The sequence below is a fragment of the Homarus americanus genome, unplaced genomic scaffold (genome assembly GCF_018991925.1).
Source record: "Homarus americanus isolate GMGI-L3 unplaced genomic scaffold, GMGI_Hamer_2.0 scaffold55281, whole genome shotgun sequence".
Lineage (NCBI taxonomy): Eukaryota > Metazoa > Arthropoda > Malacostraca > Decapoda > Nephropidae > Homarus > Homarus americanus.
Window position 1 is genome coordinate 77501 of NW_024751663.1, and position 27500 is coordinate 105000.

The following is a 27500-nucleotide window of genomic DNA, read 5'->3' on the forward strand; positions in this document are numbered from 1 at the left end:
CACACACACACACACACACACACACACACACACACACACGTCTCCCTGAAATTGAAATCCAAGTCGTTGATTGCACTGAAGGTCATCGAGCAGCGGATACCAAATTCGGTCACAGGCGGACAGACGGATGGACGGATAGAGGATATCACCATCGAACTTCCCCAAACCCTAATTCCTCTCCCTTTCTATCCCTCTCCCTTCCTCCTCTCCCTTTCTATCCCTCTTCCTTCCTCCTCTCCCTTTCTATCCCTCTTCCTTCCTCCTCTCCCTTTCTATCCCTCTTCCTTCCTCCTCTCCCTTTCTATCCCTCTTCCTTCCTCCTCTCCCTTTCTAGCCCTCTTCCTTCCACCTCTCCCTTTCTATCCCTCTTCCTTCCTCCTCTCCCTTTCTAGCCCTCTTCTTTCCCACCTCTCCTTTCTATCCCTCTTCCTTCCTCCTCTCGCTTTCTAGCCCTCTTCCTTCCTCCTCTCCTTTCTATCCCTCTTCCTTCCTCCTCTCCTTTCTATCCCTCTTCCTTCCTCCTCTCCCTTTCTAGCCCTCTTCCTTCCACCTCTCCCTTTCTATCCCTCTTCCTTCCTTCCTCTTCCCCCACCTGAGATTAAAATAATTTCCCTTATTGCAATGTGGTATGTTGTAGGATGATACAGGATGTTGTAGGATGATACAGGATGTTGTAGGATGATACAGGATGTTGTAGGATGATGCAGGATGTTGTAGGATGATACAGGATGTTGTAGGATGATACAGGATGTTGTAGGATGATACAGGATGTTGTAGGATGATACAGGATGTTGTAGGATGATAAAGGATGTTGAAGGATGATACAGGATGTTGTAGGATGATACAGGATGTTGTAGGAATCAGGCGGGAGGGTGCAGCAGGAAGGGGGGTGACCTCTGACCTCTCCTTGTTATTAAATGACCTTTTGTGCTTCCGAGGCAAAATTCCCTTCACGTCACATCATAATAAGTGGCTTCAAATATCACTCATTATCGTTTACTATTCATTTACAGCTAAGTTCAATGAGGTGTAGTGTTTTTTTGTTTTGTGTGTGTGTGTGTGTGTGTGTGTGTGTGTGTGTGTGTGTGTGTGTGTGTGTGTGTGAAATAGTCAACATACACCGTCAGCCTAAAATCATCAACGAATCAAAATATCCGGAAAATCGTAAGTTATATTATGTCTACTCAAGATGGCTGTCAAAGTCGGACTCAAGATGGCTGTCAAAGTCGGACTCAAGATGGCTGACAAATATGTACTGAGACTCGAGAGGGCGTTCACTATCACCACAGAGATATTAATTAATTTACGATATTGTTTTTTTAGAATCACTCTGTTTTTTTTTAGAGGGAGAATACCTTTAATTTATTACCGCCCTGTGAATAATAAATGGCTGACAATTTACGCCAAGACTCGTTTATAAGTATATAGTTTTCTCGTATGTACGTAAGGTAAAATCAAATGACTTCAGACGCTTTGGGGATCGTAGGTCTGAATTAACAAAGACTCGTAAAGGAAAAAAGAAATACATCGTTTAAAGGGAAAATGTGAATGAATTGATAAACAGTCGAATCTCGGGCATAATCCAACGCCATTTTGTTATCTATGTCTGCATTATAACTTAAGTAAAGGTAATTGTATCCATTCTTACGTCTCTATTTACCGTGAACACTATATACCTCAGGAGACTTAGAGAACCCATGACGGTAGGAAAGTGTTGGAGGAAAAACTAACATTCTAGTTTAGTCTCCCGTGAATCCATTACTCTTCGTTTTCTTTCTCCCAGTGGTATTGACGGGGACACCGGTACACAAGTCAAGTCTGTGTTGGCGTGTTACTGGTGGAATACTGGCTGTTATTATCTAAAGATACTAAGAGATACTATCCATACTGACGGATACAGCTAGTTATTATCTAAAGATAATAACGGATACTCATCCTATTGGCGGGTAAATGTAGTTATTCTTATTGACAGATAATTTCACATGAATAATTTTCCCGTCCTCTCGTCAGGAGCTGTCAGTCGGGACTTGGGTGTTCTATTGGGTCACTCACTCACCCCCATTCATAGGGGTCAACGCCACGCCCTTCTGACCTTTGTTTGTGACCTTGACCATAATACCTACTGCAAGCGAGACTTAATCACTTTGACCTAGTTTGTTACCCTCTGTGTGTGTGTGTGTGTGTGTGTGTGTGTGTGTTTCTCTACCATATTTCTGAGCCGTAAGTGCAGAGCTGTATCAACCACAACACAACCATTACCACCATCCTTCTCAACCATAATACACAACACCATACTAACCACCATTTATCAACCCATCAACTCACTACCTACCTACCTAACCCTTCAACCAAAAAAGTACCGCAACCAAACAAAATAATCACCTCCTCGCCTACCTTATCCTCCCCTCCCCCCTCCCCTCCCCTCCCCCCCACCCTCTCAATACCAACCTTGGCTGCGGTGCATTACAAGACGCCCGTCAACCAAACAACGATCCTTCATGGGAGAGAAAGAGCTCCACCATAAATCAGGAGTGCGATAAGGGGGAAAAATCGGAAGATGGGGGAGGCCTTATCGCGTCCAGGCTCCAGCTTACCTCACCGCCTCTCTCACTAGATCTATTGGGCCCCTTTGTTACCTTTAGGGGGGGGAGGGGGAGGAGGGGGGTTGGGTGGATAGAGGCTAGATGGATGTTGGACAGGAGGGGGTGGTGTTGGTGGGGAGGTAATGGATAGAGAGGTGAGGGAGAAAGAAAGAGAGAAAGTTTACAGATGGATAGACAGATAGATGATACACACACACACACACACACACACACACACACACACACACACACACACACACACACACACACACACACACACACACACCATGAAGTAACGTGCCAAAAACAGTTTAGCAGAGTTTAGTGTTACATTAAGCTGATGAACCGGCAGCCAGCAGATATAATAGCGAGTAGCCCACACTATCACCACCACACACACACACCACTACCATCATCATCACCACCACTACTACCACACACGACTACCACAACGCACCACCATCAGCACACATACCACCACTACTACCACTATTACCACCCCCACCACCATCACCACCATCCCCACACACGACTACCCCTACCACCACTACCAACCCACCATTACTACCACTACTACCACCACCACCACCATCCCACGACTACCCTAACGACTACCAACCCACCACTACCACTACTACCACCACCACCACCATCCCCACACGACTACCCTAACCACTACCAACCCACCACTACTACCACTACTACCACCATCCCCACACACGACTTCCCTACCACCACTACCAACCCACCACTACCTACTACCACCATCCCCACACACGACTTCCCCTACCACCACTACCAACCCCACCACTACTACCACCATCCCCACCACCACCACACGACTTCCCCTACCACCACTACCAACCCACCACTACTACCACCATCCCCACCACCACCACACACGACTTCCCTACCACCACTACCAACCCACCACTACTACCACCACTACCACCATCCCCACCACCACACACAATCACCAATACGCTCAGCCAACTAACACCAGAATGGCTAATTTATAGATTAAAGCATTACACGGAGGCGAGGTGTGGCTACCAAAGTGCCTGGTAGCCCTGACACACCCCTGGTAGCTCTGATATCACCCCTCCTGGTAGCCTGACACACCCCCTGTGGTAGCTCTGATATCACCTCCTGGTAGCCCTGACACACCCCCTGGTAGCCTGACACCACCCTATGATAGCCCTGACACCTTCCCTGGTAGCTCTGATATCACCCCTCCTGGTAGCCTGACACACCCCTGGTAGCTCTGATATCCCTCCTGGTAGCCCTGACACCACCCCCCTGTAGCTCTGATATCCCCTTCTGGTAGCCCTGACACCCCCCCCTGATAGCACTGACAACCCCCCTGATAGCCCTGACACCTCCTGGTAGCCTGACACCCCCACCCCTGGTATCCGACACAACCCCTCATGGTAGCCCTGACACCCCCTGGTAGTGACACCCCACCCCTGGTAGCCTGACACCTTCCCTGGTAGCCCTGACACCTTCCCTGTAGCTCATATCACCCCTCCTGGTAGCCCTGACACCTTCCCTGGTAGCCTGACACCCCCCCTGGTATCGACACAACCCTCATGGTAGCCCTGACACCACCCCTATGGTAGCCTGACACCTTCCCCTGGTAGCCCTGACACCCCCTGGTAGCTCTGATATCCCCTCCTGGTAGCTCTGATATCACCCTCTGATAGCCCTGAAACACCTCTCCTGGTAGCCCTGACACCTTCCCTGGTAGCCACACCCCACCTGGTAGCTCTGACATCACCCCTCCTGGTAGCCCTGATATCACCCCCCTGGTAGCCCTGACACACCTCCCTGATATCACCCCTCCTGTAGCCCTGACACACACCCTCCTGATAGCCCTGACACCCCCCTCCCCGGTAGCTCTGATATCACCCCTCCTGGTAGCCCTGATATCACCCTCCTGGTAGCCTGACACACCTCCTGGTAGCCCTGATATCACCCCCTCCTGGTAGCCCTGACACACCCCTCCTGGTAGCCCTGACACACCCCCCCCGGTAGCTCTGATATCACCCCCTCCTGGTAGCCTGACACACCCCTCCTGGTAGCCCTGACACACCCCCTGGTAGCTCTGATATCACCCCTCCTGGTAGCCCCTCCTGGTAGCCCCTGACACACCCTCCTGGTAGCCCTGATATCACCCCTCCTGGTAGCCCTGACACACCCCTCCTGGTAGCCCTGACACAGCCTGACACACCCCCTGGTAGCTCTGATATCACCCTCCTGGTAGCCCTGACACACCCCCCTGGTAGCTCTGATCTCATCCCTCCTGGTAGCCCCACACCCCCTCCTGGTAGCTCTGATATCCCTCCTGGTAGCCCTGGTACACCCCCTGGTAGCTCTGATATCACCCCTCCTGGTAGCCTGACATCATCCCCCGATAGCCCTGACACCCCCGATAGCACTGACCCCCCTGATAGCCCCACCTTCCTGGTAGCCTGACACCTTCCCCCTGGTAGCCCTGACACCATTCCCCCGCCTCCGCCAGTCTACCCGCAGTGTGACGGGAGGGATAGAGAATGGATGTGGATAAATATTATAAAAACAGATGGATTTGGATTAATTATTGGCTTTTGTGGATATTGCAGACAGTGGGATGAAAGTAGGGTGATGGATAGATGGATAGACTGGACGTTCTTTTCCACGATCTAAAACAGACAGAAGACGTTTATAAGGGACTCGAAACCTCTGAGGAAGTGGATAGGGCAGGTGGATAGAGGGACATGGATATAGGAAGTGGATAGGAGAATACGATCGACAGCCATGGCAAATTAAAAAAAAAATATGGCGGAGACAGAGAGAGAGAGAAAAAGAGAGAGAGAGAGAGAGAGAGAGAGAGAGAGAGAGAGAGAGAGAGAGAGAGAGAGAGAGAGAGAGAGAGAGAGAGAGAGAGAGATGACATTGCAAGAAACCAACAACCAATAATCAAGACTCAAACATGAAACAAACGCACAACAACCATAACCCAAACATCTAAACAAGAACGACTCAAGACACACAAACAACACGAATCACACACACACACACACACACACATCTCAGAAAAACAAACAAAGATTTACAGGCAACAAACCAACAATACTTCAGACCGCCATTAGCCAAACACAGAAACTACATTATCCGGTATTAACCTACATAACAGCCTCCGAAACCCAGGATGTATATGGCATTACGGGGAAGGGAATCCTGCGATAAAAATTCCCCAGAAATATCAATTACCAGATTAAATAAGTTAGATCCGCATAATCGCAAACGGTGGGTGCGTTCCGACCATTCGCCCGACGAAATACTCCCGACTAATTCACCAAATTGTATGCCATTTGAACTGGTTACACCGAATTACTACGATAACCTTCACTAAATCCGGCCAGGCGAGAGCATATAACCGGACGGGCAGGGAATAAAAAAATAAAAAAATAAAAAAAATATACCCGGTATATATTTCTCTTTGAGGAGGGGGGATGGGAAAGGGAAGAAGGGGTGGGGGGAAGGAGAAGAGGAGGAGATGGGAAGGGGAAGAGGAGAGAAGGTAAGGGAAAGAATGGGAAAGAGGATGAAGTTGGATTTTGACTTTAGAGCGGATAGGGAGGGGAAAGAAGGGGTAGAATGAGGAAGGGGAGGAGGAAAGGTAGGGGAGATATTTGGAAGGAGTGAAGTTGGGTTTTGGATTTAGAAGGGGAGGGAAAGGGTGTAAGGGCAGGGGGAAGGGGAGGAGTAAGCAAAGGGGTGAGAGGGTGAAATTGGGCTTTAGGTTTGGAGGAGGGGAGGAGGAGGGGAGGGAGGGGAAGTTGTCTTTTGATTTTGAAGTTTGTGGATAGAGAGAGTCCATGGTAGATGCAGACAGACAAAACAGACCATTGACCTTAAGTAACTTCACCAGCTGAGAGTAATAAATATTGAAAATTTAACACAATTACAGTAACATCCGTCTTCAACAACAACAACAACAACAACAACAACAACAACAACAACAACAATAATAATAATAATAATAATAATAATAATAATAATAATAATAATAATAATAATAATAACTCGTTTTCAAATACTGTACATTTAACTCCTGCTACTTCCTCTGCCTTCACTATTCCCTAGTTCTGATTGGTCGAGTGACTCCATATATATTCTTACGAGTATTCTCATTGGTCCTAAAACTTCCAAGGGTAAGCTAGGAGGTCAATTTCAGGAATCCCAACTGAGGGTAAGTGGAGGCCATCAGGGGAAAGTTGGCTGCTTCCCTATTTGAAGGTAGAGGGAAGAGGAGGAGGAGGAGGAAGAGGAAGGACGAGGAGGAGGAGGAAATGGAGAAGGGGTAAGAGAAGAGCAGGAGGAGGAAGAGAGGGAAGAGGAAGATGAGGAGGAGAAGGAGGAGGAAGAAAGTGAGAAGGAAGAGAGGGAGGGGGAGGAAGAGGAAGAAGAAGAGGAGGACAAGGAAGAAAAAGAAGAAGCGGAGTAGTGTGGTGTCAGGTTATGTAGCATCGTGTCGTGTCGTGTCGTGTCGTGTCGTGTCGTGTCGTGTCGTGTCGTGTCGTGTCGTCTTCCTGATTATGTTTACATAGAGTAGAGGAAAAAATTACAGTCTTAGTTTACACTGCAGAAGTCACAAGGGTCAAAGACTGCCTCGGGTAGTTAGGCTCAGGTTAGGTTAGGTTAGGTTAGGTTAGGATTTTTTTTTCTGAGAGCTTAACTCCAAGTCTGTCCCAGTGTTTGTCCAGTCGTCTCAAGAACTGCTTTACCTCCTCCCCCCCTCCACACACACACACACACCATCTGTGAGGGAATTGCTACACCACGTCAAGCCCCTCATAACACCACCTGTGAGGGAGTTACTACACTACGTGTCTGCTGTTCAACACCTCAGCTCACATGATCTATGTGTGTAAACATTAATCTGTATGTTCCTTCACCTTTCTCTAATGAAGGCTTTTGTTAAACCACCAATGTATGTAATAAGTCATTTATGTCCAATGTATATTTTCAGCCTTCGGGCTGCAAACTTTTTCAATAAACCGTTTATTATTATTATTATTATTATTATTATTACACACACACACACACACACACACACACACACACACACATTATTCCTTAAATTCGCTTTGACACCGAGTTTTTTTTTTAACCAAAGAGAAAACGGAATACATTTCAGGGTAGACTAAACACAGAGAAGGACCTTAATATCAGGGGGTTTAACAACCTGAAGAAAAAAACACGAAAAAAAACGAAAATCCAGGTTTAACGATGGGTTTTCGCCATATAAAAGACCATAATATCGGGGTCTAACAGCCGTACAAGATCTTAATAACAGGGTTTATTACCTTACAAAAGACATTAATTTGGGATTGGTTGTTTTTAGACCCGAATGACACAGTTCAGGAGACTAAACTTACCACCAGCTTCGACACGACACGGCGAAACGACACGGCACAATACAACACAACTTAACACAACATAATACAACGCAACACAACACAACATAGCACCACAACACAACGCAACACCAGTAACAACACAACACAACACACTGCAACACACCACAACACAACACCAGCAACAACACAACACAACGCAACACCAGTAACAACACAACACAAGGCAACACCAGTAACAACAACACAACACAACGCAACACCAGTAACAACACAACACAACACACTGCAACACACCACAACACAACACCAGCAATAACACAACACAACACAACGCAACACCAGTAACCACAACACAACGCAACACCAGTAACAACAACACACCACAACACAACACCAGCAACAACACAACACAACACAAGGCAACACCAGTAACAACAGAATTTAAATGTGAAAGCAATGGGGTTGTGCCATTAGGGAGGTAATACCATTCTCTGGATTACGGTATAGCTCCAGTAACTTCTCTCTCTCTCTCTCTCTCTCTCTCTCTCTCTCTCTCTCTCTAAGGATTACAGTAAAAGAGAGAAAGATAATGTGATTTAGATTTTTTTTAGAGAGAGAGAGAGAGAGATGTGTGTGTGTGTGTGTGTGTGTGTGGTTGGTTCGATGGATGAGAGGGTGAGTGTCGGGTATAGGCAAGGCGATGGATGTAACCGGATGTGTGTGTGGATGACCGGGTGTCTCAGAGAGCAGCCTTGCGAGAAGATATAAAACCTACTCACGAATACAAACAAAATAAACGTGTCTTTTTTTTTCCCAGGATGTGAACAAAGAAATATACTTGTTTTAGATGTTTAACGAAGGAAATATACTTGTTTTAGTTGTTTAACGATGAGATATACTTATTTTAGTTGTTTAACGATGGAAATATACTTGTTTTAGTTGTTTAACAGAAGGGAAATATACTTGTTTTAGTTGTTTTAGCTGATGGAATTATACTTGTTTTAGTTGTTGTTTAACGATGGAAATATACTTGTTTTAATTGTTTAACGATGGAAATATACTTGTTTAATTGTTTAACGATGGAAATATACTTGTTTTAATTGTTTAACGATGGAAATATACTTGTTTTAGTTGTTTAACGATGGAAATATACTTGTTTTAGTTGTTTGTTTGGCTATAAAGATAGTCGCTATAGTTGCTTGTTTGAGTCACACGCAAAACACCTTTCCATTTTCTGCATTAAAGACAAAATATTAACTCAAACACACAGACACACACACAGTTTGCAGCTTTAATCCACTAGTAAACTTAACACGGGTCACTTTAAAGTGCCTCACAAGTACACTTTTCACGAGTCATGATAAAAGTGTTCCAATAGTGCACTTTAAACTTACCTCAATAAAGCGACCATCAAGTAAACTTAAATATAAAAACACACTTACAAAAATCTATCAGTACCACTTAACACGTCATCACATCAGAGTTTATCTCTTTAAAGTGTTCCATAAGTGTGTTTATAAGTAATGCTATATCTCCCGTATGTCAACATTTAAGTGGAGGAATTTAAGAGATATTTAGTAATATTATTTAACACTTAAAATATATTAACTCATTATTATTATTATTATTATTATTTTTATTATTATGTAAAGTCAGAGGAACAAACCTAAAATATATTCAATAAAATAATTGGTGGGCTGTGGTCGCCAATCCTCAGACGACCTAAATAGAATAAAATACAAACAACAAACAAATAAACAAACAACACAAAGAACAAAAACAAAAACAGACTCCAAACCCAGATAAAACATTCAGAAATAAACCACAAATTTATAAACCAAAAGAAAAAAAAAAATAAACCAATCTGGCCTTTAAAGACTTACCTTGTTTATTATATTTTGTTAATTTATTTTAATATGGTTCAAGTTAATGATTTAGAGAGGTGTTTTTCATTGACTTTAGTGAATAAGTTTATACACTGGAATGAAGCAACGATGACATTATATATATTGAAGAACTGAGAGAAACGGAGAGATATAGAGAGAGAAGGAATGCAAAGGTAAATAAGAGAGAGAGAGAGAGAGAGAGAGAGAGAGAGAGAGAGAGAGAGAGAGAGAGAGAGAGAGAGAGAGGAGAGAAAAACAAACACCATATAAAGCAAACAGAGATCAAACATAACACAAATGAAACAGACAGACAGACATAGAGACAGACAGACAGACATAGAGACAGACAGACAGACAGACAGAGTGAGTATTAAACACCCTTGCGGGCTTACCTGATTTGAAAACTGTGGGATATACGAATAAGTAATCAGTAGGGGGAAAAAATACACAGGTAAATACACAATTAATTAAAGGTATATATGGGCTTTTATACGTCATACACACACACACACACACACACACACACACACACACACACACACACACACACACACCAAAAAATATACAATGAAATTAACTAAAATAAATTCGAGGGAGGAAACTAATGGATTTAAATATAGACTGTAATGCAAATTTTTAAAAGACAATAAAATTATATTAAAAATTCCAATAGCTCTGCACTAGCAATGGTTACAAAAATATTATAACATTATATCAAGAATTAAATTTTTTGAATCAATGTAAACAACAACAATATGCCCAAGGTTATATAACTATTGTAATATCGCACTAAAAAAATATATTAAAAATTAAACTTGCTTAAGAAAATTGAATTTGGACAAAATTTAAGCGTATTTAAACCTTGCAACCGTATATTAAAAATTATACATCAAGATACTTTTAAAAATCACTGAAAGAGAAATATTATCAGAGTGAAAATCAATTATATTAACAAAAGACTAAATTAAAAAATATATCACCAGTAAAAACTACAAAATACATATTATACCAATATGTTTCTAAAATATCTACAAAAACTATATAATATACTTTAATACGCATATATTTATTACATAGCAGATCTTTTTTTTTTCTAGAGGATATACAAATAAAAGGAGGTGTTATATTCACGTCTGAGGGTTGGCGACCACAGCCCACCACCCCCAATACACTTAAAAGGCTCTCTTTGTTTACTAATTCTTCCCAATTTTGTCTCTGGTGATCATAGATTTTAATTTCGTTCATCTATCGTTGTGTCAGCATCCTCTTGGTCCTCCTACCACCTGTTATACCCGTTAATATACCTACCATTAATATATCTACCGTTAATATACCTACCATTAATATATCTACCATTAATATATCTACCATTAACACCTCCAGACCTGAGACACTAATAATGGCGTCTGTCTTGCTGGAGGAATTAATCTCTCTCTCTCTCTCTCTCTCTCTCTCTCTCTCTCTCTCTCTCTCTCTCTCTCTCTCTCTCTCTCTCTCCACCAGTAATAGTATGCAGGTTGGTCCAGGTATATCCACAGCCTAAGGGTAATGTATTCCTGTTCACCCTACCTAGATTTGCAAGACCTCCTCTGAGATACGAACCAGGTGTTCTCGAGCCCTATACCTGACCCCTCTGTGTGTGTGTGTGTGTGTGTGTGTGTGTGTGTGTGTGTTGAAGAGAAAGTAGATAACACGTTGCATCCATAATGAGACGTCAGGCCTATATAGGACACACTGTTACCATATCTTAAATATTCATGGTAGAGAGACCCGTAGGCGTGAGTATCCGCTAGGTACTGCACTCGATCGCCTTTACTTTCCAAACTGTAAAGGTAAGGAGCCATTTACAACCTGGATGGGGGTAGGAAATATGGTCGATCGAACCAAAGACGCCTCATCCCATTTCATAAATATTTCATCTCTGCCACGGCCTAAAATATTCACACACGCATAACACCAACCCACACACACACACACACACACACACACACACACACACACACACACAGCTAATTGGGTACCACAAGAAAATGATGACGGGATATGTGGGAGAGTAAGGCGCATCATGTGGGTTAATGGTGGTGATGGTGTTGGAGGTGGTGATGGTGATGTTGGAGGTGGTGATGGTGGTGTGGAGGTGTGGTGATGGTGGTGATGGTATTGGGTGGGAGAGAGAGAGAGGGAGGGTAGAAGAACAAGGAAGTGGTAAAAAAGAAAGGAGGGGGAAAAAGAAGAGAGGAGATGGGGAGGAGGAGGGAAATGGTGGGGGTACGGGGCTAGGAGGGGGTAGTAGAGGGGTAGGGGTAGGAGGGGAGTAAAGGGGAGGGAGGGAGGGGGGGGTCACACACTTAGTCACCTTCCCCTTAAATGTATTGAACATTTTGAATACAAATACCCCCTCACGCCGCCTCCTCCCTACCATTGGAAATTCAAATTCTTTCCCTCTCTCTCTTTTCCTTCCTCCTCAAACTGTTTTCTTTTCTTTTTATTCTGTTGTTTCTGGCTTTTGTTTTGACATTATTTATTAATTTATCTTTATCAAATTTACATCTATTTTATTCGTTTTTTTTATTACTCATTTATTTTGTTAACAATTTCTTTATTTTTATTTGTTTGTTTGTTATTGGTTTAGTGTATTTGTTTTATATTAATTTATTTATTTATTTTTATTAATGTATTTTAGTGTTTTACTTTTTGTGTATTTATTATTTTTGTTATTATTATTATGATTATTATTATTATTATTATTATTATTATTATCTAAATTTAGTACTGATTATATCTCGAATTATATCATATCTATTGATTTTCCTTCATGACCATTACACACACACACACACACACACACACACACACACACACACCTGACCATATTCTATCACCACTGACTGTTTTTACAAGAGCAGAAACATTCCCATCATAAAATCATTTCCCAGAGTCCAAACACACTTAAAAAAAAACACCCCACTTTGGCTCGATCCATATGTCGTCCAGAACTCCACAAATACAAAACGTGGCTTTATTTTTGACAGTCGCTTTTGGAAATGTTAAAAAAAAATAACTTCTCGATTTAGGGCAAGATAACACTACGATAATAAAAGGCATTCATTTCTCAAAGCTTTACCCAACCAAGATGTGTGGACTTTAATCCCAGCCAGTAAGAAATAACACTGTGGATATAAACTTTCAAAATATATATATCCTAAAATCCTAATAACTCATAACTAGAACTCATGAAATTAAGTCACTGTATTCAAGGAGGTTAAGTCACTGTACTCAAGGGGTTAGGTCATTGTACTCAAAGAGGTTAAGTCACTATACCCAAGGGGTTAAGTCACTGTAGGTACTAAAGATACCTTACTCAAGCGAACGATATACACTAAAGTCAAAGGGTAGATTAACGTCTTATTGAAGGGGTTCAAACATCCTTCCCTTTGAGAAACTAGAAAAAAAATCGGGTCCCTTAAAAAATCGGGACCCCCCCAATAAAATAGGAACCCACCAAAAAACGGGACCCCAAAAAATATCGGGACCCTCTAAAAAAGTCGGAATTCCTAAAAAAAATCGAGACCCTCTAAAAAAAAATCGGGACGTAAAAAAATCTGAAACCATATCCTGCATATATTCTGTTTAATATACTTCATCATTAGAATATTCATTTTCCAGTATAGTGTACATGAATATTCCAGAAAAATCAAATTTGCATTACTCTCTCTCTCTCTCTCTCTCTCTCTCTCTAATATGTATATTTTGCCTTAGTATTACGAAAAAATATAACTGTCCCTTTCAACCGATGTGCCTTCTTTTCAATCAATTCTTTTTCATTTGGTCTTAAAGCAAAAATAACACCTACGATATTTTTCTTAATTAGTCATCAATATAGTTCAAGATGTCTGTAAACCCTTCAAGGAACTTAGTTAAGATAGTGTCAAGGTATTTTAGTACCCATCAAAATAGTCATCTAAAGAGGTACTAGTTTACCTTCCTACGGTACACGACAACGATCTCTTCAGCAGAAGTTTACCCTCCAACACTACAGCAGAAGTTTACCCTCCAACACTACAGCAGAAGTTTACCCTCCAACACTACAGCAGACGTTTACCCTCCAACACTACAGCAGACGTTTACCCTCCAACACTACAACAGAAGTTTACCCTCCAACACTACAGCAGAAGTTTACCCTCCAACACTACAGCAGACGTTTACCCTCCAACACTACAGCAGACGTTTACCCTCCAACACTACAACAGAAGTTTACCCTCCAACACTACAGCAGAAGTTTACCCTCCAACACTACAGCAGAAGTTTACCCTCCAACACAACAGCAGAAGTTTACCCTCCAACACTACAGCAGAAGTTTACCCTCCAACACTACAACAGAAGTTTACCCTCCAACACCACAGCAGAAGTTTACCCTCCACTAGTATACAAATTCTACAGGAGTGGTTTACCCTTCTCTTCAGCCGAGGTACTGGAGGAGCCACAGTAGGCGGTGACCAGGTGAGCCACGGACACTGCTGAGCCTGTCACCCACACCGACAGACAGACACAGACAGACAGACGGAGACATAGACAGACACCAAAAAGAAACAAAAATAAAGAGATGATTGGTGAACACAGGAATGGTGAACAGAGGGATGGTGAACAGAGGGATGGAGAACACAGGAATGGTGAACAGAAGGATGGTGAACAGAGGGATAGTGAACAGAGGGATGGTGAACACAGGAATGGTGAACAGAGGGATGGTGAACAGAGGGATGGTGAACACACGAATGGTGAACAGAGGGATGGTGAACACAGGAATGGTGAACAGAGGGATGGTGAACACAGGAATGGTGAACAGAAGGATGGTGAACAGAGGGATAGTGAACAGAGGGATAGTGAACAGAGGGATGGTGAACACAGGAATGGTGAACAGAGGGATGGTGAACACAGGAATGGTGAACAGAGGGATGGTGAACACACGAATGGTGAACAGAGGGATGGTGAACACGGGAATGAAAACACAAATAATGAACATAGGATTATTGAACACTAAGGAACAAAGAGAAGAAAGAAAGAAAGAAAGAAAGAAAGAAGAAAAGAAAGAAAAAAGAAAGAAAGAAAGAAAGAAAGAAAGTAAAAAAATACTCCGAGAAAAATATATAAAAGGTAAAATTAATTAAGGAAAAATATATAAAAGGTAAAATTAATTAAGACTAACAGTTTCTATTACATAAAATGACGAGGAAATTACAGAGGAATACAGAAAAAAATACAAAATAAAAGTCATCTACAGTACAAATGTTCTAGGAAAAAAAATCCCGGGATTTATTGATTCTACAATATAAATATATAAAAAACCAGATTTTATATATTGTCAATTGTCAAACCCAAAATATTTAAATCCCGTAAGATTAAAATAAAATACCACCAAAAAACTAATATATATAATACCACAATTCTCAAAATTAAAAAGAAAATCAAGAGAAAAAAACAGCTCCTTTCTAACAAAACAAACAAAAATAAAACAGACACCTCTTAGCTCTAACAAACCTCAAAACCTCAATTAAAAAACATCCCGCCTTTTAACTAACAATAAAACATCATTAAACACGACAATAAAACACGCCTAAAACACAACAAAAACACCCCAATAGTACTAATAAAACTCATATACAAACACTAAACCAAACACCCTAAGAATGATAATAAAACACTATTAAAACACTGCCTAACTAACTACCATCAGAGACAATAATACGAAAGAGGTCCAGGATGGCCTAATGTGAGTCTAAGACGGTCAAAAGAGATCAAGGGTGGCCTAATGTGAGTCTAAGATGGTCAAAGGAGGTCAAGGATGGCCTAATGTGAGTCTAAGATGGTCAAAGGAGGTCAAGGATGGTCTAATGTGAGTCTAAGATGGTCAAAGGAGGTCAAGGATGGCCTAATGTGAGTCTAAGATGGAGTCTAAGATGGTCAAAGGAGGGTCAAGGATGGCCTAATGTGAGTCTAAGATGGTCAAGGAGGTCCAGGATGGCCTAATGTGTGGAGTCTAAGATGGTCAAAGGAGGTCAAGGATGGCCTAATGTGAAAGGTCTAAGATGGTCAAAAGAGATCAAGGATGGCTAATGTGAGTCTAAGATGGTCAAAGGAGGTCAAGGATGGCTAATGTGGAGTCTAAGATGGTCAAGGAGGTCAGGATGGCCTAATGTGAGTCTAAGATGGTCAAAGGAGGTCAAGGATGGCCTAATGTGAGTCTAAGATGGTCAAAAGAGGTCAAGGATGGCCTAATGTGAGTCTAAGATGGTCAAAAGAGATCAAGGGTGGCCTAATGTGAGTCTAAGATGGTCAAAGGAGGTCAAGGATGGCCTAATGTGAGTCTAAGACGGTCAAAAGAGGTCAAGGGTGGCCTAATGTGAGTCTAAGACGGTCAAAAGAGATCAAGGGTGGCCTAATGTGAGTCTAAGATGGTCAAAGGAGGTCAAGGATGGCCTAATGTGAGTCTAAGATGGTCAAAGGAGGTCAAGGGTGGCCTAATGTGAGTCTAAGACGGTCAAAGAAGTCCAAGGATGGCCTAATGTGTGAGTCTAAGATGGTCAAAAGGAGGTCAGGAGAGTAGCCCTAATGTGAGGTCTAAGACGGTCCAAGAGATCAGGATGGCCTAATGTGAGTCTAAGATGGTCAAAGGAGGGTCAGGATGGCCTAATGTGAGTCTAAGATGGTCAAGGAGGTCAAGGATGGCTATGTGAGTCTAAGATGGTCAAGGAGGTCAAGGATGGCTAATGTGAGTCTAAGACGGTCAAAGAAGTTAAGGATGGCCTAATGCAGGTCTAAGATGGTCAAAGAGGTCAGGATGGCCTAATGTGGAGTCTAAGACGGTCAAAAGAGGTCAAGGAGGGCCTAATGTGAGTGTCTAAGATGGTCAAAAGAGAGGTCAAGAGGATGGCTTAATGTGAGGTCTAAGATGGTCAAGAGGTCAAGGAGGGGCCTAATGTGAGTCCTAAGATGGTCAAAAAGAGGTCAAGGATGGCCTAATGTGAGTCTAAGATGGTCAAAGGAGGGTCAAGGATGGCCTAATGTGAGTCTAAGACGGTCAAAGAAGAAAGAAGAGGGTCAAGGATGGCCTAATGTGAGTCCTAAGATGGTCAAGGAGGGTCAGGATGGCCTAATGTGAGGTCTAAGATGAATTAAAAGGAGGGTCCCTAAAGGATGGCCTAATGTGAGGTCTAAGACGGTCAAAAGAGGTCAGGATGGCTAATGTGGTCTAAGACGGTCAAAGAGGTCAGGATATGGCCTAATGTGAGGTCTAAGACAGTCAAGAGGTCAGGATGGCCTAATGTGAGTCTAAGATGGTCAAAGGTCAAGGATGGTCTAATGTGAGTCTAAGATGGTCAAAGGAGGTCAAGGATGGCCTAATGTGAGTCTAAGATGGTCAAAAGAGGTCAAGGATGGCCTAATGTGAGTCTAAGACGGTCAAAAGAGGTCCAGGATGGCCTAACGTGAGTTTAAGATGGACAAAGGGGGTCCAAGATGACCCAAAAGGGTCCAAGATGACCAAGTGTGAGTATAAGATGGCCAATAGGGGTCTAAGATGGCCTAATGTCAGTCTAAGATGACCAAAGGGCTCCAAGATGGACTACTGTGAGTCTCAGATGGCGAAAAGGGGGCCAGAGACGGCCTAATGCGAGTCTAAGATGGCCAAAGGGGGTCCAAGATGGCCTAATGTGAGTCTAAGATCGCCAAAAGAGGGTCCAAGATGGCCTAATGCAAATCTAAGATGGCCAAAAGGGGATCCAAGATGGCCCAGACGCGGCACAACATAATGCACACGAGATCAACAACGTCCTTAAGTGAATTCAAGAAAGACACAGGTGAAAAGAATTACCGCGTCTGTGTGGGAGGGAAAGTGTGGGAGGGAAGGTGAGGTGCTAACAAGGCTCTTTAAGACACCTTATTGGTCGTCGCATTACCATACCAAGTATATGTAAACGAGGACTAAATACCCCAGGTGAGAGCCACGAGTAGAGAGGGAGAGGGAGGAGGAGAGGGGGAAGGAGAGGGGGAAGGTGGAGGAGGAACACCCCACGTTTAATCTTGTCCAGGTGTGGTGTCGTCGTCAGGGTGTTGTTGTTGTTTTGTTCTTACTGCTGTCTGTCTGTCTGTCGACTGTCTGTCTCTTTGTCTCTTCTATTATCTGTTGTTTCCTCCCCCTACCCTTCGAGACACACACACACACACAGGACCCCATTCCTTACACAGGCGACACTGGGAAGTCATTCTCTTCCTCGAATAAATTACTTTTTTTTAACTCCCTGTGAACCACCTCACCCTCGACGATATTTTTTTGGAGGTCCACCTTGTCGGCATGACCTTTCAAGTGGGCCCCAGTCCTACCACGTTCCACTCTAAACAGGCTATTAACTGGAGGCAAGTGCTAGTAGTCCCCAGTCCTAATGAGCAACAGTCATAATGAAGAGCCGAGAGTCTCAGGAGCAGAAAGTGGAAATCTGAGTGAATGTTCCGTCCGTCCGTCTGTCTGTCAGGGAAGAGGAAGATGGACAAGGGAGAACGGAAATAAGTGAAGGAATGGAAGAGAAGAAAGAGAGAATCAACAAGAGAATGTGACGGTGTTGACAATATTCTGTGTAGTGGTCAGGTCCTCCTCCTACCCAGCCTACCTCTCTCTCTCTCTCTCTCTCTCAGTTTGACCTTTGTCTTTTCAAGCCGTCAATCTCTCACTGATTTTGTCATCTACGTCTTCACCTGTTCATTACCTCTCCCTCCTTCTTACTCCCTCATTCTCTCATTCCTTCCTCCCTGCCTTCCTCCTCCCAATCCTATCTTCCTCCTCCCCTTCTTATCTTCTTCCTCCTCTTCATACCGTCCTCCTCCCCTTCTCATTATCGCCAATGAATGATTCCTTCAAGTGTGTGTGTGTGTGTGTGTGTGTGTGTGTGTGTGTGTGTGTGTGTGTGTGTGTGTGTGTGTGTGTGTGAAAGGACATAACTGAACAATGAGGTCAATTCCAATTCGTGTATAAATGGACAAATTTAATGAACAAGAATACCTCCCAATTTAACCCCTGTATAAACAAAGGGGTAAAATCGTCATGTGTGGACGACAAATACACAATAACATGGACTAAAGGATGCAAATGACGGGTCTATAAGAAGGTAAATACAGGTGTGAGAGTGTAGGGTGTGAGAGTGTAGGGTGTGAGAGTGTAGGGTGTGAGAGTGTAGGGTGTGAGAGGGTTGGGTGTGAGAGGGTTGGGTGTGAGAGTGTAGGGTGTGAGAGTGTAGGGTGTGAGAGTGTAGGGTGTGAGGTGTAGGGTGTGAGCGTAGGGTGAGGTGTAGGGTGTGAGAGTGTAGGGTGTGAGAGTGTAGGGTGTGAGAGGGTTGGGTGTGAGAGGGTTGGGTGTGAGAGTGTAGGGTGTGAGAGTGCAGGGTGTGAGAGTGTAGGGTGTGAGAGTGTAGGGTGTGAGAGTGTAGGGTGTGAGAGTGTAGGGTGTGAAAGTGTAGTGTGTGAGAGTGTAGGGTGTGTACTAAGCGAAATAACACGTCTGAGTCCACCTTAGACTCAACACTAGGGGGAACAAAGTACTCAACATCACTCACACACTGAACTCAGGAAACACAAACACACGCACACGCAAGCAAGCAAGTATACCATTAAAGTACTAAAAAGGAAAAATCAATAACACACACACATACCTGACCGACCGGAAGAGCCCCAGATCAAAGACTCGCCAGAAGTAAACAAACACGAGGCTCGCATAATGGAGTGTGTGTGTGTGTGTGTGTGTGTGTGTGTGTGTGGCGATAAATGGGGGGCTGTTGTTATATATACGAGTATATTTAACATTTCATTAATTACGCTTCTATATATGTTATTTTTTATTTAATTTTAATTAATTGCTACTTTACCTGATATCTTATATTTTCCCTGAATGTAAATGAATCACTGTTGTACTGAGGGTATTACAGGTATTTTATTTAAATATTCTAATTAATTATTCTCCTAATAGGTTTTTTACGTTTTTTTTTCTTTTAACATTTAATTAACTGTATTTTTTTCTCAATGGGATTTTATTTAGGATTTTTTTTAATTATTTTGGAACAGTCTATCTAATACCTCTATTAATTTGGATTTTATTTAGGATTTTAGGATTTTTTTCGTGTATTTAAACAAGGAGAGGACAGGAGGGTCTTATATAGAAGTTAAATGGTGTGTTTTTTCTATGTAAAAGTTAAATATATTTTTTTTTTTTACTCTACGTCAAATTTACGAGGTTTTCACTCTACGTACGTCAAATTTACGAGGTTTCCATTCTACGTACGTCAAATTTACGAGGTTTCCATTCTACGTACGTCAAATTTACGAGGTTTCCATTCTACGTACGTCAAATTTACGAGGTTTCCATTCTACGTACGTTAAATTTACGAAAGATTTTTCACTCTACGGACGTCCAATTTACGAGGTTTCTAAATTCTACGTAAGTCAAATTTACGAGGTTTTCATTCACGTAAGACAAATTTACAGGTTTCCATTCACGTACGTTAAATTTACGAAAGATTTTCACTCTACGGACGTCAAATTTACGAGGTTTTTCATTCTACGTAAGTCAAATTTACGAGGTTTTCATTCTACGTAAGACAAATTTACGAGGTTTCCATTCTACGGCACGTTAAATTTACGAAAGATTTTCACTCTACGGACGTCAAATTTACGAGGTTTCATTCTACGTAAGTCAAATTTACGAGGTTTTCATTCTACGTACGTCAAATTTACGAGGTTTCCATTCTACGTACGTCAAATTTACGAGGTTTTCACTCTGCGTACGTCAAATTTACGAGGTTTCCATTCTACGTACGTCAAATTTACGAGGTTTTCACTCTACGTACGTCAAATTTACGAGGTTTCCATTCTACGTACGTCAAATTTACGAGGTTTTCACTCAACGGACGTCAAATTTACGAGGTTTTCACTGTACGTACGTCAAATTTACGAGGTTTCCATTCTAAGAAAGTCAAATTTACGAGGTTTTCACTGTACGTACGTCAAATTTACGAGGTTTCCATTCTACGTACGTCAAATTTACGAGGTTTCCATTCTACGTACGTCAAATTTACGAGGTTTTCACTCTACGTACGTCAAATCTACGAGGATTTTCCACTCTACGTACGTCAAAATTACGAAAAGTTTCCATTCTACGTACGTTAAATTTAAAAAAGGTTTCCACTCTACGGACGTCAAAACTACAAACGGATTCCTCTCTACAGTTCTACAAAGTTGTCACCTGTGATGCCTTTGGAGGTACTGGGTTTGTTTAGCTCCGGAGAGACGCGGAGGGTTGGTTCAACAGTGACGTTGGTCGTGGGTTCAACAGTGACGCTGGTCGTGGGTTCAACAGTGACGCTGGTCGTGGGTTCAACAGTGACGCTGGTCGTGGGTTCAACAGTGACGCTGGTCGTGGGTTCAACAGTGACGCTGGTCGTGGGTTCAACAGTGACGCTGGTCGTGGGTTCAGTAAAGGAGCTTCCCTTGGTCTCCCTCGTCTTGTTGACTGTGAGACTTGTACCGTGTTTTCCTTTAGGTTCTAACGTGACGCTGGTGGTGGTGTGAGCTTCAGGTCCCTGGCAGCCACTAGGTTTTCTCTCCAGGGTATGACTTGTTTGGACGTGTGTTAACCGGGTTGGCTGGGGCTGGGTGGTGTTGATGGCGCTATAGAGTTGTGACGCCTCAGTGATGTCTGTCTCCAACGTCTGGCTGGCTCTGTGTTCCACCTTCTTGCTTGTTTTGTCGTGATTTTTGTTGTTTTGGTTCATGCTGCCGCTTCGGAGTTTGGCTTGTGCTGTGCTGATTCTGTTGATGCTGCTCCTAGTGATACCGGTGGCGGTGGAGGTTGTACCGGTGGTGGTGCCAGTGGTGATACTGGTAGTGGTGGAGGTAGTACCGGTGGTGGTACCGGTGGTGGTGCCAGTGGTCGTACCGGTGGTAGTGGTGGTGGTGGTGGTGGGTCTGGCTGTTCTGTCCTCTCCGTCCCCTTCTTTCTCTGAGTCGTGGCGAGGAAAACAATTATAACGAAGCAAGTAAAAGCAGTGAAGGAAATATGTAGACTAATTACGACTAACGAGATACCTGACAGTTCACAAAACTCTTTATTTTTTAGTTTTTTACACACGGATCGAGAACACTGTTTTTCCCCCCGCGAGATGTGTAAGAGCTGGGGGAGACGTTGCCCAGACTAGCTCAGGAGGATTGTCCGGTGCAATACTCTCTTCCTCAATCAAGAACAATGCTCGAGAGGATCAACAATACTCTCTTCCTCAATCAAGAACAATGCTCGAGAGGATCAACAATACTCTCTTCCTCAATCAAGAACAATGCTCGAGAGGATCAAGTCTCGTCAAACTTTACCAAAACTTGTCTTGAGAAAATGACGTGAGGAATAAGTTGGTTCGACTGGCTGGATGGATGGCTACCTTGTGTTGCTGGTACAATGACGACTCTTGTGACACGTCTAGAGTATGTCTTATTCTCTGTTACTGCCAGACATGAGTTTGTGACAGGTACCGTGTTTGTTTGTTTGTTGATATCGCTTAAGTGATAGTTCAGAAGTACAAACAGTCAACATAACTAAGGTATAGTGATAAACGATCGTTGTTAGTGATGTTAAGAGTGATAATATACCTTCTTAGAGATCTACTATTAATTCAGTATCAAGTAAGTGTGTGTCCGTACCAGACATGAGGTTTAAACACTGGTAATGTTAGAGTGTGGACAAGACAAACGTCAGCGGCAGATGTGTGTTTAAAATATTCACTTGTGGAAAACAGTGGAAAAAATATTAATTACACGTATCACTTTACTAGTCTTCAACTAACAATTATTTACGATAGGAACGTAGGCAGCTGTTATGAGATTCACTTAATGATATAGAGTAAAATTATATAATGTTAGATATTGAATATATTTAGTTATGTGTGTATAAGACAGGTGTCGTCCAGGTGGAACAGAGGCACCACGACCATAAAACTAGACCATTAACTTAGACAGGTAGGAAGACGGCTGTAGTTACTGACCTTGCGAGAGGAAGACGTTGGAGTTAGGTTGCTGGTAGGTATCGTCAGGGTGGTGGTCCTGGTAGTGGGGGGAGGGAGGAGCCACGACCGTGTTGTTGGTGGAGGAGGGTGGAGGGACGCCGCCAGCCCTCCTGGAGGCGGCCAGAAGTGGGTGGTGGTGGGAGGGACCCCGGACAGGGATCTCTGGCGGGGCCGGGTCTGGGGGCGTGCCGGACGCGTCTGTAACAAGGGAACAAAATAGTTAATATCTGTAACAAGACCCCGAGACAACGAGGTGGTTCAGAGAGAAATTATGTCAGGTAAAATTCCTGTTAGAAATAATCACCAAACAAAATAACTGCGAATCTTATTAGAGGAATTAATACAGGTAGGTATAATAGCCACCAGGTGTAATAGATACGGTCAATACTATAACAAATCCCTCAGGTATAATTAATTAGTCTCTGATTATAATTAATTGGTCTCTGATTAATGTATTTTCAGTACGATGATTTACCCATTGTTTAAGGTGACAGCCACTTGAGTACAATGTATTAACCACACACACACACACACACACACACACACACACACACACCTCCTTCTCCTCCTCTCTCAACCTGCCCACCTCCTCTCCCCCCCACACATAAATAACCTTTGTCCCCTCAGGTCATTTACAAGTTACAGGCGAGACAGAGCGAGCAAAATCACCCGACTTTCATCTTCCCGACGAAACATAATAGCAACACCACAAAGACATCGACCGAATTAGTGTAATCCTCTATGACTTAATCCGTGATGGCTGTTGTCGGGTAAATCCTCATGTAATCTCTCCCCTCCCTTCTCCCTCCCACCTCTCTCTCTCTCTCTCTCTCTCTCTCTCAGGTGTAACAGACTCCGTGTAAAGGTCAATGTTATCGCGTAATCCTCCAAGGTGACAAGTCTCTGATGAACACGACCCGGAAGCAAAGACTCCACACACGTCACATTTTTTAAACTTTCGTAAAATTCAACATTCATTTACACTTCAATCTTTAAGGGGTTCAAATTAAGGGGTTCAGAAAGGGTTTAAAGGGAAGATACCAAGGGTTCAAAGTAGGGCATTAGTCGGTGGTTAAGGGTTCACTAAAGACGGGCTCTAAAAGGTTCGTGGGTTCACTTTTTCTCTGAAGCTTCAAGAACGAATCCATTTGTGGTTCTCTCAAGAGGAATTTCAAGTGCTGACCAACACTACCACAGCAAGATGAGGCAGGAGAGACATTGTCAGTCACTAGTCAGCCTCTCACACACACAGCACAATAATAAACAGCTTAGACATATTTACAAACAATAATAAACAGCTTAGACATATTTACAAACAATAATAACAATAATAGAGTAATTTAGTTGTTTTAACATCATTTGTAACGTGAAAAAAAATATTGTATTTAACTTAATCTATTAAATATTTATAATCTGAATAATAATAATAATAATAATAATAATTAGATATCACATTCTGACTCATCATTATTATATTATCATTTATATTAATTAATTTATCCAGATAACAATATATTATTTTTATTCGTATTTTTTTCCGTTTCATTAATTATTTTCTCTTGTTTTCATTTATCGTTTTTTTTTTCTTTTATTTTTTGTCACCATTCTTGTCATTATAATTCACGTGATGAACTGTTATTATTTTTATCTCTGTATTATTCAATGGCTATTATCCTTTAGCTGTTTAAATACATTTCAATGTTTTATTTATCATTTATTATTTATTATTATATTTCGTCTTTCATCAATGGCGTTTCATTCATTAGAAGTTATTTAGTGATTGTTATGTAGTGGAGTTGATCGATGCTCTTGGTGTTGCGTTTTGTTTTCCTTCGTCTGTCGAGTTGTGTTGTGTTATTGTGAACATCTGACCTAACTTAACCTAACCTAACCAAACCTGATCTAACCTAACCAAACCTGATCTAACCTAACCAAACCTAACCTAACTTAACCAAACCTAATCTAACCTAACCAAACCTAAACTAACTTAACCAAACCTAACTTAACCAAACCTAACCTAACCTCAACCTAACCTGAGCTAACGTAATCTGACCTCCCCACAGGTAGCGTTAGGGTGCTTAATCTTCAGGTGGTCCGTCGTCCTGGATGGAAGAAGGGTGCAGGGAGGGAGGGGGGGAGGGAGGGGGGGAGGAGGGGACGAGGAGGGAGAGGGAGGAGGAGGAAGGAAAAGGAGGGGAGAAACCGGAGGAAAAGAGGAGGGAGGGAAGGAAAGAGGGAGGGAGGAGAGGGGCGGAAGAGGAGGAAACGGAGGGGGGAGGGAGAGGAGAGGGGAGGAAGGAAGGTGGGAGTGAAATGGAGTTTGAAGGAGGTCTGTGTTTTCCTCCAGAGTTTATTTCGAGTTCGTTGTGTCTCTCGAGTAACAATGTCCCCCTCGAGCTCTTACTTCAAGTTCCAACTCATTGTGAAACGAGGGAGATAAATTTTCTAAGTAAGTTACACAGTTTGGAGGAAATTAATACAACTCATTCTCTTCCCCTCGTCCTCAGGGAGTCTAGTGACAGTCGGAGTGTGTTGAGTGTGTTGGGTGAGTGTGTTGGGTTGAGTGTGTTGGGTGAGTGTGTTGGGTGAGTGTGTTGGGTTGAGTGTGTTGGGTTGAGTGGGGTGTGTGTAATAATAATAATAATAATAATAATTAACGGTTTATTGAAAAAGTTCTGCAGCCCGAAGGCTGAAAATATGCATTGGGCATAAATGACTTATTACATACATTGGTGGTTTAACAAAAGCCTTCATTAGAGAAAGGTGAAGGAACATAGTGAACATACAGATTAATGTAGGTGTTGAACAGCAAAAACGTAGTGTAGTAACTCCCTCCCAGATGGTGTTAGGAGGGACCTCACGTGGTGTAGTAGTTCCCTCACAGATGGTGTTATGAGGGGCCTCACGTGGTGTAGTAATTCCCTCACAGATGGTGTTATGAGGGGCCTCACGTGGTGTAGTAACTCCCTCCCAGATGGTGTTAGGAGGGACCTCACGTGGTGTAGTAGTTCCCTCACAGATGGTGTTAGGAGGGACCTCACGTGGTGTAGTAGTTCCCTCACAGATGGTGTTATGAGGGACCTGACGTGGTGTAGTAATTCCCTCACAGATGGTGTTATGAGGGACCTCACGTGTGTAGTAATTCCCTCACAGATGGTGTTATGAGGGATCACGTGTGTAGTAATTCCCTCACAGATGGTGTTATGAGGGACCTCACGTGGTGTAGTAATTCCCTCACAGATGGTGTTATGAGGGACCTCACGTGGTGTAGTAATTCCCTCACAGATGGTGTTATGAGGGGCCTCACGTGGTGTAGTAATTCCCTCACAGATGGTGTTATGAGGGGCCTCACGTGGTGTAGTAATTCCCTCACAGATGGTGTTATGAGGGGCCTCACGTGGTGTAGTAATTCCCTCAAAGATGGTGTTATATGAGTGAGGTGTGGTTCCAGGCCTTCCTATCGTAGATGGATTAACACATCGCTGGTAGTTGGGTCGGGCCGTTATCACTGGGTACCTGGGACCTCACTGTGTGAAAGGTCAACTTGGGTACCACTGTTACTGTTGAGTTGTTCTCACTGACTTAAGCACTGTTCACCACTGTTCACCTCTGTTTAACACTGGTTCCATTTCTTTCCTAAATGAAATAGTGACTTCTGGTGTGAACTTGTTGATATTCCGGTGGGGAGGAGGGTTCAGGGAAGGGAGTTGCTATGGGCCAACATAACAGTTGACCTGGCTGCTCGGAGAGGAGCGCCAGGTACGTCTTGACCCTTCGGTGGTCAAGGATGTAGTATGTGTGTGTGTGTGTGTGTGTGTGTGTGTGTGTGTGTGTGTGTTGGTCGATTTAACTGAATTTACATAGTTGATATATCGACAAAGTTACTGTGGAGTGATACACACACACACACACACACACACACACACACACACACCTTCCTCCATACACTAATTGATCAATGTTAGGTAGCGTGTCAGGTACAGATTGCTCATGACACGCGACAATAATCAAGGACTGGAGACTAGGTGTTCCGTGTTCCTTGAGATGATGCCTTCAAGGTGTGTTATGAGGTGCTCCGTGTTCCATGTTCCTTGAGATGGTGCCTTCAGGGTGTGTTATGAGGTGTTCCATGTTCCTTGAGATGATGCCTTCAGGGTGTGTTATGAGGTGTTCCGTGTTCCTTGAGATGATGCCTTCAAGGTGTGTTATAAGGTGTTCCATGTTCCTTGAGATGATGCCTTCAGGGTGTGATAGGAGGTGTTCCGTGTTCCTTGAGATAATGCCTTCAGGGTGTGTTATGAGGTGTTCCGTGTTCCATGTTCCTTGAAATGATGCTCTCCTCTCAGGTGTGTTATGAGGTTCCGTGTTCCTGAGCAAAGCCACGATCGGACAAAATCCACCGGACTGAACAAAACAAAATCCACTACGAATTAAATCTCTGCCCAATGTCCAATATCCCCCCCCTCCCCCTCCCTGTTTCTCCTCCCACGTCTCTCATTTCTCTTCCCCCCTCCCTCACCTTCTGTCTCCTCCTCCCCT

General features: G+C 43.0%; 1 protein-coding gene across 3 annotated transcripts in view; it reads right to left on the reverse strand.

The window, feature by feature from the left end:
• The window catches only part of LOC121854821 (teneurin-3-like), a 246877-nt gene that overhangs the window by 71276 nt on the left and 148101 nt on the right, over positions 1-27500 (reverse strand). For 2 of the 3 annotated variants that reach the window (XM_042349623.1, XM_042349621.1), the window contains 2 exons: positions 22941-23159; positions 10266-10277 (listed from right to left, as the gene is read on the reverse strand). In XM_042349623.1, coding sequence (XP_042205557.1) covers positions 10266-10277; positions 22941-23159 — 231 coding nt within the window. The remainder of the gene's footprint in view (positions 1-10265; positions 10278-22940; positions 23160-27500) is intronic. The other variant, XM_042349624.1, reaches the window with a different exon arrangement.